Source organism: Rutidosis leptorrhynchoides, chromosome 8 (assembly GCF_046630445.1).
Source record: "Rutidosis leptorrhynchoides isolate AG116_Rl617_1_P2 chromosome 8, CSIRO_AGI_Rlap_v1, whole genome shotgun sequence".
Classification (NCBI taxonomy): Eukaryota; Viridiplantae; Streptophyta; class Magnoliopsida; order Asterales; family Asteraceae; genus Rutidosis; species Rutidosis leptorrhynchoides.
The window spans coordinates 49101482-49114648 of record NC_092340.1 but is presented as its reverse complement, the minus strand read 5'-3'; the positions used below and the strand labels follow the sequence as shown (position 1 = coordinate 49114648).

General features: G+C 31.4%; 2 protein-coding genes across 2 annotated transcripts; one reads left to right on the top strand and one right to left on the bottom strand.

Annotated features, from left to right (window-relative positions):
* Positions 1-801: 801 nt before the first annotated feature.
* On the top strand, positions 802-1538 carry LOC139864881 (germin-like protein subfamily 3 member 2). The gene has a single exon (XM_071853445.1). The coding sequence runs from the start codon at positions 802-804 to the stop codon at positions 1432-1434; it is 633 nt and encodes a 210-aa protein (XP_071709546.1). The 3' UTR covers positions 1435-1538.
* A 750-nt stretch (positions 1539-2288) lies between these two features.
* LOC139863375 (protein trichome birefringence-like 36) lies at positions 2289-5119 on the bottom strand. Its single transcript, XM_071852012.1, has 5 exons — positions 4788-5119; positions 3817-3988; positions 3518-3699; positions 3265-3423; positions 2289-2717 (listed from the first exon to the last, which is right to left on the bottom strand). Exons 1-5 carry the CDS (start codon positions 5117-5119, stop codon positions 2414-2416), a joined length of 1149 nt encoding a protein of 382 aa, XP_071708113.1. The 3' UTR covers positions 2289-2413.
* Positions 5120-13167: the final 8048 nt, after the last annotated feature.

Below are 13167 nucleotides of genomic sequence, written 5' to 3'. Positions count from 1 at the left end.
CTAACTTATTGTTAGAAAACTTCCTTACACATGTTAACCATAGTCCATACGTAAACAATAAAACTCTTCAAATGTAATTTACAGTTAAATATTTTTGAAGTCAATAACTCAAAGTTGCAGCTCTTGAAAATTAAATTCTAGTCTTCAACCATCAAACTAACATGTCCGGTTCATGCTTTCAAGTATTTAACGTATACGAATTTATAGTTTTCATCAGTTTCTTTAGCCTATTTAATACGTAGTATTTATGACCAATTTTCATCGATAAAGATATATTAATTTAATGCAAACACTAGAATTAATGTCTACTAAATTACTCGAGCAAATGGTCCCTCCAAGCTTTGTGTAACAAACTATATCATATTTTTCTTGTATTATAAATATTCAGAGACAAACAAATCCTTGTGATGATGCACATATATGGAAAGCATGATCTTCACTTCACTTCTAATACAAGTCTCTAAATCTATCACTTTTACACCATACTTCACATATAAAATGCCATAATAACCATTCATCATTCATAGCCAATTTCCTCTTTTTACTTTCAATTATCTACAACAAAATATAAATATATTCCTAAAATAATAATAATAATCATAGTTTACAACAAAAAAGAAACACCAAACACCTCTTTTTTTCTTTAAAGTCACCTTATACCTTTGATATGAAAGGACTCATTGAGCATCACTTTCATATCATTTCAAAATTTTAGTGTCAACTACACTCCAATACCATTAAATTAAATTACCTATAAATTTACATTCTTTAATCCCTCACCATACCCCATTCACTATAACCATGTTCCCCAAAATGTTAGTTTTGTTAGTTATATTCATCCTCTACTCTACCATCAACCAACCCACATCCGTATCCGGATCCGACCCGGATCCACTTCAAGACTACTGTCTACCCTCACCTCACTCCCACCAATGCAAAAACTCCTCATCGGTCACCGTTGACGACTTCATATTTTCCGGCATAAAACATCCAGGAAAATTCACCAACAAATTTTCTGGTGTGCCCGTTTCGGCCACAGTCTTCCCGGCCCTGAACACACTTGGAATGTCGTTAGTTAGAGCCGATTTTGAGGTCGGTGGGACCAACGTCCCACATTATCATCCTCGGGCCACAGAGATTGCGTACGTGCTTGAAGGAAAACTTTATTCTGGTTTTGTTGATACGACGAATAAAGTTTTTGCGAAAGTGATTGAAAAGGGAGAAGTTATGGTTTTCCCAAGGGGAGTGTTGCATTTTCAAATGAACGTTGGGAAGACGCGGGCCACGGTTCTTGGGAGTTTTGATAGCCAGAACCCAGGCTCGGTCAAACTTCCCGCAGCCTTGTTTGGATCCGGGATCGATGACGAGTTGTTGGAGAAGGCTTTTGGATTGAAAAGTAAAGATATTTCAAAGTTGAAGAAGAGATTTGGGTAACAAACAGATGAATAGGTACAAGTTTGAGTATTATATAAATCTTATTATTCTTTACAAATGAAACATAGTTTTAAAGTAAACAGAATGAGAAATGAGGAATCATTGATGTAATTTTGTTGAATAAGTTTTGTTAAACTGTTTCATACTTCTTGGTGTTTATTGTTATATAGGTGTTTTTTAAATATTGAGTAATTCCTCATATATGGTTTCAGAATTCATATACTGCGTATGTGGTTACTGAATATTAGTCCTTATATTGTTCCTAATTCCACGAAGATTAATATAATTCAAATTGTTAGAACTTTATATTGAAAGTTGAATACTTGAATTATATTGGTTAATTTGTATTAATTAAATAATAATATAATTAAAAAGTTCTAGGATCTTAAGAACTATAAGAAGACACTACCACCGAGCTAGTGGTATGGGAGGCTGAACTTTAAGGACTCTGTCTCGGGTTCGAATCCTGGGAGAGGCGAACTTTGAAGCTATTATTTCCCGGGTTCAAATATCCTTGGGGGTTTTCCCCAATTTCGGTTACCTAACGGGATGAATTGGTTTCCTCCGGAGCGTGCGTGAATGTGTCGGATATGATCGGGTGGGTGGTTTCTATCCCGTCACTGATTTTAAAATTGCCGTTTTAAAACAAGTGTTAACACACATTTTCACAATGTAACATTATTCTTCGGAAACTTTTAGTATTGTTGTTCTTGTAGATGTTGTCGACAAGTTCTATTAATTTTTATCCATTAATTAATAATTTCTTGTTATTATGTTTAAGATTCAAGTGGTGTTTCAAAGATTGCTGTTTCACCCAAAGTTTAAGCACTTATAAATATAGAAACTGTTATATTAATTGCCTAGTGATACATTAACTACCAACAGTCATTATAGATGTTACAATCCATATAAATTAACCATCAGAAAACACAAATTTTCATTAGCCTAATAATGATAGTAGCTTGATATAACCAAATTCTCAAAGCATTGCATTTAGCACTTCATTCCATATATCAGGAACTCCAGGCAGGCACCAGTGGCTACAATCAGCCGAACCATGGTTTGTACGGTGCTGCTTCTCGGATCCACTATCCGCAGCTTGTGTGTAAATTGATGGATGCCCGTCTTTCCGTAGAGCTGACATCGCTGTTATATCTTCTAAATAAACCGGAAATCTCATTTTTTCGATTACACCTTTAAGCACCATCATCTCTTGAGGTACATGTGGGTGACTAGAATAACCCAATGGTTCACTTTGCTTGTAGCATTTCCATCCATTGTCCCTGTACAAGTTTCAATTAGACTAGGTTTTCATATAGACCAACCCAATATGTATTATGGACTTAGGGTCCATTAGGTTTTGTAATGTTTATCGCTATAAATATCGCATCAATAATATAAGGTAAAGTTCCGTTGTTTAAAAAAACGTATTCATGCAATACGCAACCGTCTTGTCAAATATCAGTCTGTTCCATTCAACAAATTAGAGAGATATAAACTGTATTATTTATTTATTTATTTAATAATTAATGTTTTCTTCTCATTCGAAGTTTTGCGAATTCGCCGTTCGGACTACAACTGTAGTATTATACCAGGGTTTGCCCAACCCAATATGTATTATAGGCTTAGGGTCCTTTAAGGTTTTTATTTATATTCCTTGTATCAATATTGCATCAACAATATAATATCGGAACCGGGTTTTCTTTGTTCAATACTAGTTTCTATGCCTAAGGTACAACATAGCCGTATATGCACAAAGTACAAGTACCGACTCTAGTTGAAATTTACTGGATCTGTCTTTAGATACATGGTTTCAGTTATAAGGTGTACCTGTTATGTCGAGGTGACATGCTACGAAATATGACCCGCGATTGACGTGGGTCGAGGTTCAAATCGACCCATTTCGCCCATGTTCGAAGCCCTCTTTGATATGCAACCATTCGGTTCATATCTTGGGCTACATGCTTTCCATCCATCAATAAGTCCCACCTATATGACAATCATAACAAAACATTAAGTTATATTGTATATTTGTAAAATTAAGTACGAGTAACTAAAATGTATCGGATCAGTTGTGTCTTACGAGGTCCACTTGTCAGAGTGGGTCCACCAATGTGCCGAATCAAAAACCAACACGTCAGCAGCCCTCCAATACTTAGCATTCTCTTCTATCAAATCCAGATGTAAAATCCTCTTGTTTCCACGCCCTTTCTTCAGTTCAACTAGAAGTGGTGCCCAACAAAATTCAATTGATGTCTCAAAATCCTGCATAACAAGACAAATCACAAAGTACAACTCTTACTCCAGTCAAAACAGGACAAACTTGTACATTATGCATAGAAAGTTGCACAATTATCGTAGTTTCATGTACAATTGTCTCACCAGGGCATGGAAGGACATTGTTGGGCCTGCGTAAGTGACGGTTTTGCGATCAGTAGGCAAGACGGATTCAACCAAGCACACAAGAGACTCCCATTGGTTTCTCATTATGGAATCACCTACTAACATTATTCTTTTTCTTCTCATTCTTCCAAGAAACTCCAATGCATCAAACCTGTCATTGAAATCATTCGGTACTAACCATTTTGCATAATACTCCCTTCAATGATAGTATCAATAAATAAACTAGTTGTCTTTAGAATGGTTGAATCTAAAACTAAGGTACAACTATATACTCCATCCGTCTCAATTTTATGTTGAGTGTGAAGAATCAAACGAAATCGAAAAGCAATTGAAGCTGGGGGCCTCGCGGATCCCAAGCTAGGCTCGTGGATCCCAAGCTGGGGGCCTCGCGGATCCCAAGCTAGCCTCGCGGATCCCAAGCAATCGAAAAGCAATTGTAACTCTCTTTGTTTGGTCATTCACTAAACCAATTGTTAGATTAAACGATTGGATATAACCATGTTAAATTCTTGTGTTATTTATGTTTCTTTGTTCACTATCTTTGCGTGTTTGATCATATTATCTGTTTGGGTTATTAAATTCTTGATGGGGCTCGCTAAATTCCTAACATTTTATTGTCCAGACAAAATAACAAAGTTTTAGAAAGATGATTATGATTTTGTTAATTTCCCGGATTTACTCTTAAACTTATTCTTAAGTATTTATGGGAAGTAGACAACCTTTTTTTTTTTTTTGCTTTTGAAAGGCAACATTGGACAATTAATTTGAGACCTACGAAAGAATATTGTAGTTGGAAAATAACTGTTCGTTGTCGATATATCCAACGTCGAATCGAGGTATTACATGTTTTGACCCGCTCATTTTGCTACCTTCACTATTTATTTTGCCATCTCAAAATGTACCAATTGTAGCATAATGTATATTGAAACAACTGAATGTATAGTATGTACCTAGGAATGTTGCAACCATGTGGTTTCCATCTCCATTTCTCATAATCAGAGTCAGGCCTACCATTTTTACGACAAGTTACCCTGGTACTAAGATACGGGCAAGTGGCCGCATCATACAGAGGATAAGTTTGATCATACACCCATTTTCCAGACGAAAAATCACATTTTCTTAGGGACTCATGACGGCTCTGGACCATGTTAATCTCCTCATCTTGGTCGTCATCGAGCCACGACAACTCCTCGATCTCGAGTTTTGATGAATTAGTCGGTTTAAAGTGAGTAAATAGCAACAAGGAGATGGTGAAAAAACACAAAAGGAATGAGGAAGCCATTACAAATGCTAAAGGGAGCAAGTAGTGGTAGTATATAGAGGGTCAAACTAAATTTAAGCATGTAGGGACAGTTTGTAAAAAAGTTATAGAAAATTATGCTCAATTTAGGCATGATAGGCGGTGAAATTGAGTTATCATGATTATTATACACCATCAATAATGAATGTTGGAACATATATTTATACTAGCAGAAGTGAATATATACTTGTATACTATACAAACTTTACACAATCATTTTACATACAACACTACTTCAGAGTATGGGATTTAGACATTGTTATAGGAATAGAAAAGTCTATATATATATAAGTAATCGATTAATATTCTCCTCTAATACACATAACTACTTGAAATTAACACATTTATGAAAATAACACGTTTATTTTCTTTAATTTTTCTGGATGTACTATAGATTATATAATTTATAATTTATACCAACACCGTGGAATGAGAAATGAGAAAGTGAAAGAGTAACTTTTGAAATTGGTCCCAGTGTTAGGACCATGGAAATGATATTGTCTAAATGTGTAAAATATAGTCATAAAATTAAAGACACATCAATTCACAAGTCCAAAGGACCAAGCTCATCATCACTTTACCAACTGCCAATATCTAACCTTTATTTTCATTTATAGTAATTATTATATTTATCTTTATATTTATAGTATTAAAATTGTCACTCCGTATTTGATAGTTCACAAACAAAATTAAATGTTTTATATACTAACATAAAAATTGTATATTGTATAAACATATATTCTTAACTTTACTGCGGCTTAGCGCCTAAATTGAATTTAATGCCGGATTTAAAACTCATGAAAATTTGATTCTACCATTTGCATGGCGTCTCATTTTTTATTTTTTTTATTCTTTAACTTTTTTTCCTACTTAAAGGCCGGAGGTCCCCTTGAAATCAATTTCTTTATCCGTCGAATGGAGAGATTAATGACTTTCTCTACTCTTGAGGTGTGTTTCACTCTGGGTGGAATAATGACTTGTTTTTATTCTGTGATATGAGAATGATTGTCTACATCTCACCTCTCTCGTACCCCACACACGTGGGATTGGATTTTGTTGTTGTTGTATATATTCTTAACTTTCAAAGTTAAATGGAACTCTATTTTGTTAAATGTTACTTAGTATGTTACTATAAGCAACTAAGGATTAGTTTAGCGTTATTGAGGTGACCAATTTAATTAAGAGTTTTTGGATTCATGTCTAGGGATAGACATTTGAATATATTAACAATTCGTGTATTACTGTATTGTGTGTGAGTTTTTTCTTTTTATGTATGTTTTTTTTTTTTTTGGTAAAGGTGTGACGATCGCTCCAAATCCATATGGACGAACACGTCATTCATCGATTTCATTGCGAGGTATTTGACCTCTATATGATACGTTTTGTAAACATTGCATTCTTTTGAAAAGGCACACCATAAATGAATATTTAAATCAAAGGTTTTCGACATCTGATGATTTCTACATATAGACAATCACCGTAATATAATAGTTTACAACAATACTTCCGTTGACAATGCAGTCAAAATAAGATAGATTGTGATGATTTGGTGAATGCAACGTTTTCTTGAAAAATATGTCATGTAAGACTCCATGCACATAGCTTGTCTAACATATAAGCAAACAGCGGAAGACTTCTAGGAAACCTGAGAATAAACATGCTAACAAGTGTCAACACAAAGGTTGGTGAGTTCATAGTTTTAGTGTTTCGCATAATCTGTATATAAAGGTGAATCACAAGTTTTCAGTTGTTTCATCCAGAAACGTTTATCAAAATATTCTACAAGATTGAGCACCCTGGTAACTAAGCTTTACCGTTATAATAAGTACCCCTGTTTTAACATACATGCAACCAACATGTACTGAAAGGACCCGTTCATATACATTATAAACGATTCACAATAGTTGATTACATTGCGAGGTATTTGACCTCTATATGATACATTTTACAAACATTGCATTCGTTTTTAAAAGACAATCTTTCTTTACATCGAAAATTGACAGGCATGCATACCATTTCATAATATCCACTATCCAACTATAAATTGATTTAATAATAATCTTTGATGAACTCAATGACTCGAATGCAACGTTCTTCGAAATATGCTATTGAAGACTCCAAGTAATATCTTTAAAATGAGCAAATGCACAGCGGAAGATTTCTTTAACACCTGAGAATAAACATGCTTTAAAGTGTCAACCAAAAGGTTGGTGAGTTCATTAGTTTATCATAATCATTTATTTCCATCATTTTAATAGACCACAAGAATTTCATTTCCAGTTCTCATAAATATACGTCCCATGCATAGAGACAAAAACAATCATTCATATGGTGAACACCTGGTAACCGACATTAACTAGATACATATAAGAATATCCCCTATCATTCCGGGATCCTCCTTCGGACATGATATAAATTTCGAAGTACTAAAGCATCCGGTACTTTGGATGGGGTTTGTTAGGCCCAATAGATCTATCTTTAGAGTTCGCGTCAATTAGGGTTTCTGTTCCCTAATTCTTAGATTACCAGACTATATAAAAAGGGGCATATTCGATTTCGATCATTCAACCATATAATGTAGTTTCAATCACTTGTGTCCATTTCGTAAAACATTTATAAAAAACAGCGCATGCATTCTCAGTCCCAAAAATATATATTGCAAAAGCATTTAAAAAGGGATTAATGAAACTCACGCATATAAATATTGTAAAACAATTCATAAAGCATTTGCATGTATTCTCAGCCCAAAAACGTAAAGAGTAAAAATGGAGCAAATGAAACTCACCATACTGTATTTCGTAGTAAAAATACATATAACGTCATTGAACAAGTGCAAGGTTGGCCTCGGATTCACGAACCTAAATTAATTATATATATTTATGTGTTGGTCAATATTTGTCTAACAAATTAGGTCAAGTCATAGTGTACCACAATCCTAATGCTCGAGACTAATATGCAAAAGTCAACAAAAGTAAATTTGACTCAAAATAATTTCCAAAAATCTATACATGATTAATATATAGTTTAAATATCGTCGTTTTATATTTTTAAATATTTTTAAAAGATTTATTGGAGTAAATAATATAATTTATTTATTAATAAATAAAATTTTATATTATATTTATATAATAAAATATACTTTTATATATATTAAGTAATAAAATTTATAGGGTTCATTTAATATTATAAAGATAATATGATAGGTATTATTAAAGTAAGTTATTACACGTAGTAAAATATGTTTGTATCAAATATTTATTTGATAAAATAATATCTATAATGATAGTAAGTAAAAGTTGTATTATTTTGTAATAATAATTATTATTATAAAAATATCAATATTTATAATTACTAAGATGACATTATGATAAAATGATAATTCTAATTATGATAACTTTAATATTTACGATAATTTTTTAATATTATCTTTAAAATAATAATTCTATTTGAAATAATAATAATAATGATATTTTATAGTAACAATGACATTTCTATTAAAATGATAATTTTTGTTAAAATGATAGTTTTAATACTAACGATAATTTTAATTATAATAGTAATGATAAAAATAATAAGAACGATAATTTTATCTAAATCAATATCTTATAATATTTTAATTTCATCATGATACTCTTACCCATTATTTCCTAATCGTTTCGTTTAATTGCTTTTAATCGTCTTTTATATCGTGTTCATAATAATGATAATAATAGTAATCAAAATAATTAGGTGTTACAAATATTTGTTTTAATTACACTAATATTAATAATGATAGTTACTATAACATTATTAACGATAATACTAATAATTATCTTAATGATAATATAGTAATAATAATATTAACAATAACAATAACCATTTTTAAATAATGATATATATATTAATAATGATAATAATAATAATAATAATAATAATAATAATACCAATAATAATAATAATAATAATAATAATAATAATAATAATAATAATAATAATAATAATAATAATAATAATAATAATAATTGGATAATAATAATAATACTAATTATAACTTTAACGATAATAACGATAGTAATAATAAAAAAATAATAATTTTTTTTTTAATGATAAATCCTTTTATTGATAAAGATAATAATAATAATAATAATAATAATAATAATAAGATAAAACTGGAACGACGATAATAACGACGATAATAATAATCATTTTTAATAATAATACAAAAATTCGATGGACTATAACTTCAAATCCGTTCATCGAAATCATTCGATATCTAAATGAAAAGTTCTTAATTTTTCGCTAGCTTTCCAACAACATGCATATCTTATACCTTATCTCAGTCGCATATATAACTAATTCAGGATTCAACATAACCTAACTAAAGGCAATATCAAAAGTACAAACATGCATAATCCTATATACTCGAGCACTAGTCAGGGATACACTATTAGTATGTAAAAGTTAAATTATGAGTACTCACGTATCAATATTGAGATTCAATATTGCAGGAAAGGTATGTAGACGCAACGGAGATGATAAATACTATATTGACCTCGCGAGCATACCCATGAACCATACCCAATCACCTCCATAGCTATAACCCATAATTTCCTTAATCCAATCCCACTCGAAAAACAATTTTGAAATCACTCGGACAGTACTCTGACGTAATATTTATGTATACTAATAATATCTTGAAATAATATGGAGTAAATATATTTATGTAAATCGATTGAGAGAGTTTAGAGAAAAATATTTTCAAGTTTCTATGAAATAATGAAACCTATTGAATTCTATTTATAATAAATTTTTGAATTATTAAAGTGAATTATTAAAGTATGAATTATTAAAGTGAATTATTAAAGTATGAATTATTAAAGTGAATTATTAAAGTATGAATTATTAAAGTGAATTATTAAAGTATGAATTATTAAAGTATGAATTATTAAAGTGAATTATTAAAGTTAAAGTTAAAGTAAAGTAAAAATAAAGTAAAGGTAAAGTTTAAGTATAGTAAAAGTATAAAACTACATAATACGTATAATACGCGTATAAATATATATAATATTAATTTAAATCATTATATATATTTAATAAAATAAAATATAAATATCGTTATCTTTATCATACTAGTTAAGTAATGAGTTGTCAAAAGTGGTTCTAGATATTTATAAAAGTTATATACGTTTTAATAATAAAGTTCTTTTTAAACTGAAAACGTTTTTGTACGTTTGAAACTAAATAGATCAATCGAGTCTTTATGAGATTCAATCTTCCACTATCCTTTGTCTAGTTCTCAATGATTAACAATTTGTTCTTATTTATAAATCACTTTACCATTTTCCGAATATTGTTAAAATAGAAAGATTTCTCAAATCAACGTGGGCTTTTCAACAGAGACTTGTAATCATAATTGAATATATCTGATAATTCAATCATTTGATCTTATCTTCTAATTCCATTGATAAATATTTTGAAACAGATACAATCATATAAAGTATTTAATCTAATATTTTGTTTACGTTTCAAGTTATAATATATATATACACATATACATATATAATCATATTCATTTAATGGTTAGTGAATCGTTGGAACTTGGTCGAGGTCGAATGAATGTATGAACATAGTTTAAAATTCTTGAAATTTAACTTAACAAATATTGCTTATCGTGTCGGAAACATATAAAGATTAAAGTTTAAATTTGGTTGGAAATTTCCGGGTTGTCACAGTACCTACCCGTTAAAGAAATTTCGTCCCGAAATTTGAGTGGAAAGCTCGTGAATGATAATAAGTATGTTTTCATGATGCATACGGGCTGAAAATTAGAGTTTTATTATCAGCGAATAATTTAGATAAACAATCCATTTATATGAAGAGTACGAATGAAGCTAACATAGAAGAGTGAAATGAGTAAGTGTAGATTCATCTTATCATTTGACGTAGATATGATTGATTCCCAGATTTCAAGGGATTTGAAGAAAATCTTCTTAATAAGATTTGACTCTCCAGTAATCAAGGGAATTAGGATCCGCTTTAAATGCGATCGTCCATTTTAATTGTTCTGTCGGAGATTTTCTTATAAATTCACCTCCTTCGTTTCCTTACAACTCAAACCTTCTGTTGATGCATTTTATGCAAGTCCCTAGACATCTACCCACGTCCATTGCAGGTACAACAGTTTACAGGCCACCATGATTGTTCGTTATTATACTATCCGTGTTTGTATGTGGTTACAGGAACTGCAGGAATGAGATTTGGATGTTTGACTATGTTAGACTTAGTCAGACGTCCGAGTGAAGCCTCACTCGTACGGCTGATAGGCTCATACGCACGGTTGATACTGAGCTAAGTCACAGTTACAACCTAAATGAGAAGACACGAGTGAGTGATCACCCGTACAGCTGATGAAGCCAACTCGTATGTGTGATGGATGAATCGTACGGGTGAGTCAACAGCAGGGGTATATAAAGTCTTATGTTCTTCATTTTAGGTTAAGCCTCTCATTTGTTACACACACTCAGATCTGGTGAGCTCCTCCGATTCTCTCTCAACCCAAATCACCCAGGTGGTGAATAATAGCTCTAGGTGTTGATCTAATCACACTTGATTTAGTTATGGTATGACTAAATTAATCCCAAAAAGCTTAACCTACTTACTAGAGGGTTTGATTCACTTATTCCGTCATTGTGTGAGTTAAATCTGTTGATTTCTAAGTTCCTAGTCATGTTTCATCACCTTCTATTCTTTCCCCCTCAACTCATATTTTAAAGTGTTCATCAATATGCTCCATCCAGTTCTGATTCTCGATATACTTATAACTTTCATATCGGTCATTCTTCTTTTTCATCTACCGCCAGAAGAATCTATTTACTTCTACTATACTCTTGGGTTTATAGTGTTTCTAGTTCTCCCGTATCTTTATATTGCTATATGCATCGATATATATGGTTTATAATTTTTGGTTTGTCGTTGGGATTTATATCTTCCCTTATATTTCAAAGTCTCTATTTCTATTTTCTATAATCATTGTCATCCACAGTTAATGCTCTCTTTTATTTACTGAAATTTATACCCCAATTTCTATTTCGGAGTTTTGTCCTTTCGTTTATTCTTCTTGCGATTAAGCACCGCTTGTAATGGTCCAGAATTCACACATATGAATTTTGGAATGAACATTGTTAATGTTCTAGGAAGGAAATTGTGATGGCACGATCTTGACTTGTCAAATTACTAGAATACCTTGGAAAAGGCCGAATCATCAAGAAATATTTTCTTGATATTTTAGAGGTTAAATAGAATACAAGAGTCGTATAACATGGCACATGATGATGTTATGATCTGTGAATCATCACGTTCCATTTAGAAACTCAGCATGAATTACTGTAATATAATCACGTTGATCAAGTGTCATTATATTATACTAACTCATGCTTCAGTTTCCAACACTACTTCAAAAACATTCATAGTTTAAACTCAAAGGTTTACAGAGTATAGGAACTAAACAGTTTCCTTTTTGATGTAATACAGATAGCGCAAAGAGATAAATGATTCCAGATAAGAATAGGTAAGAAAATATCTTCAGAAATATGGAGGATATTTATAATGAAAGATATGATGATATTTTAGAATATCTAAGATCAGAGGATGATGAAGAATATTATTCACAAGGGTTTAGAGTCAGGAGTAAGGTATTTAATAATAATTTCAGCAGACACTGAATCATTTGGATTCTTTGAAGGCAGGTTTAGTCTTTGTGATTTGTCCATAGCCTCCTTCATGGTTTGCTTAATCCGTTTTCCAGTTCCAAACCTTCTCTTTTTCTAAGCTTTTCCAACACACTATCCTTTATTATCAAACTTTTGACTGTTAAGGTCGTTTACAGTTTTTGCTGCTTCATCAGCATTTTCCAAACTTCGGAGAACTAGTTCGCAGTTTAGGGTGTTTTTCAGAAACTTCACATTCAAAGTATATAAGTCTAGGAGATAGACATTATATATACACCTATAACTGTTGGCAGAGACATGCTGCAAGATTTCAAAATACTAATT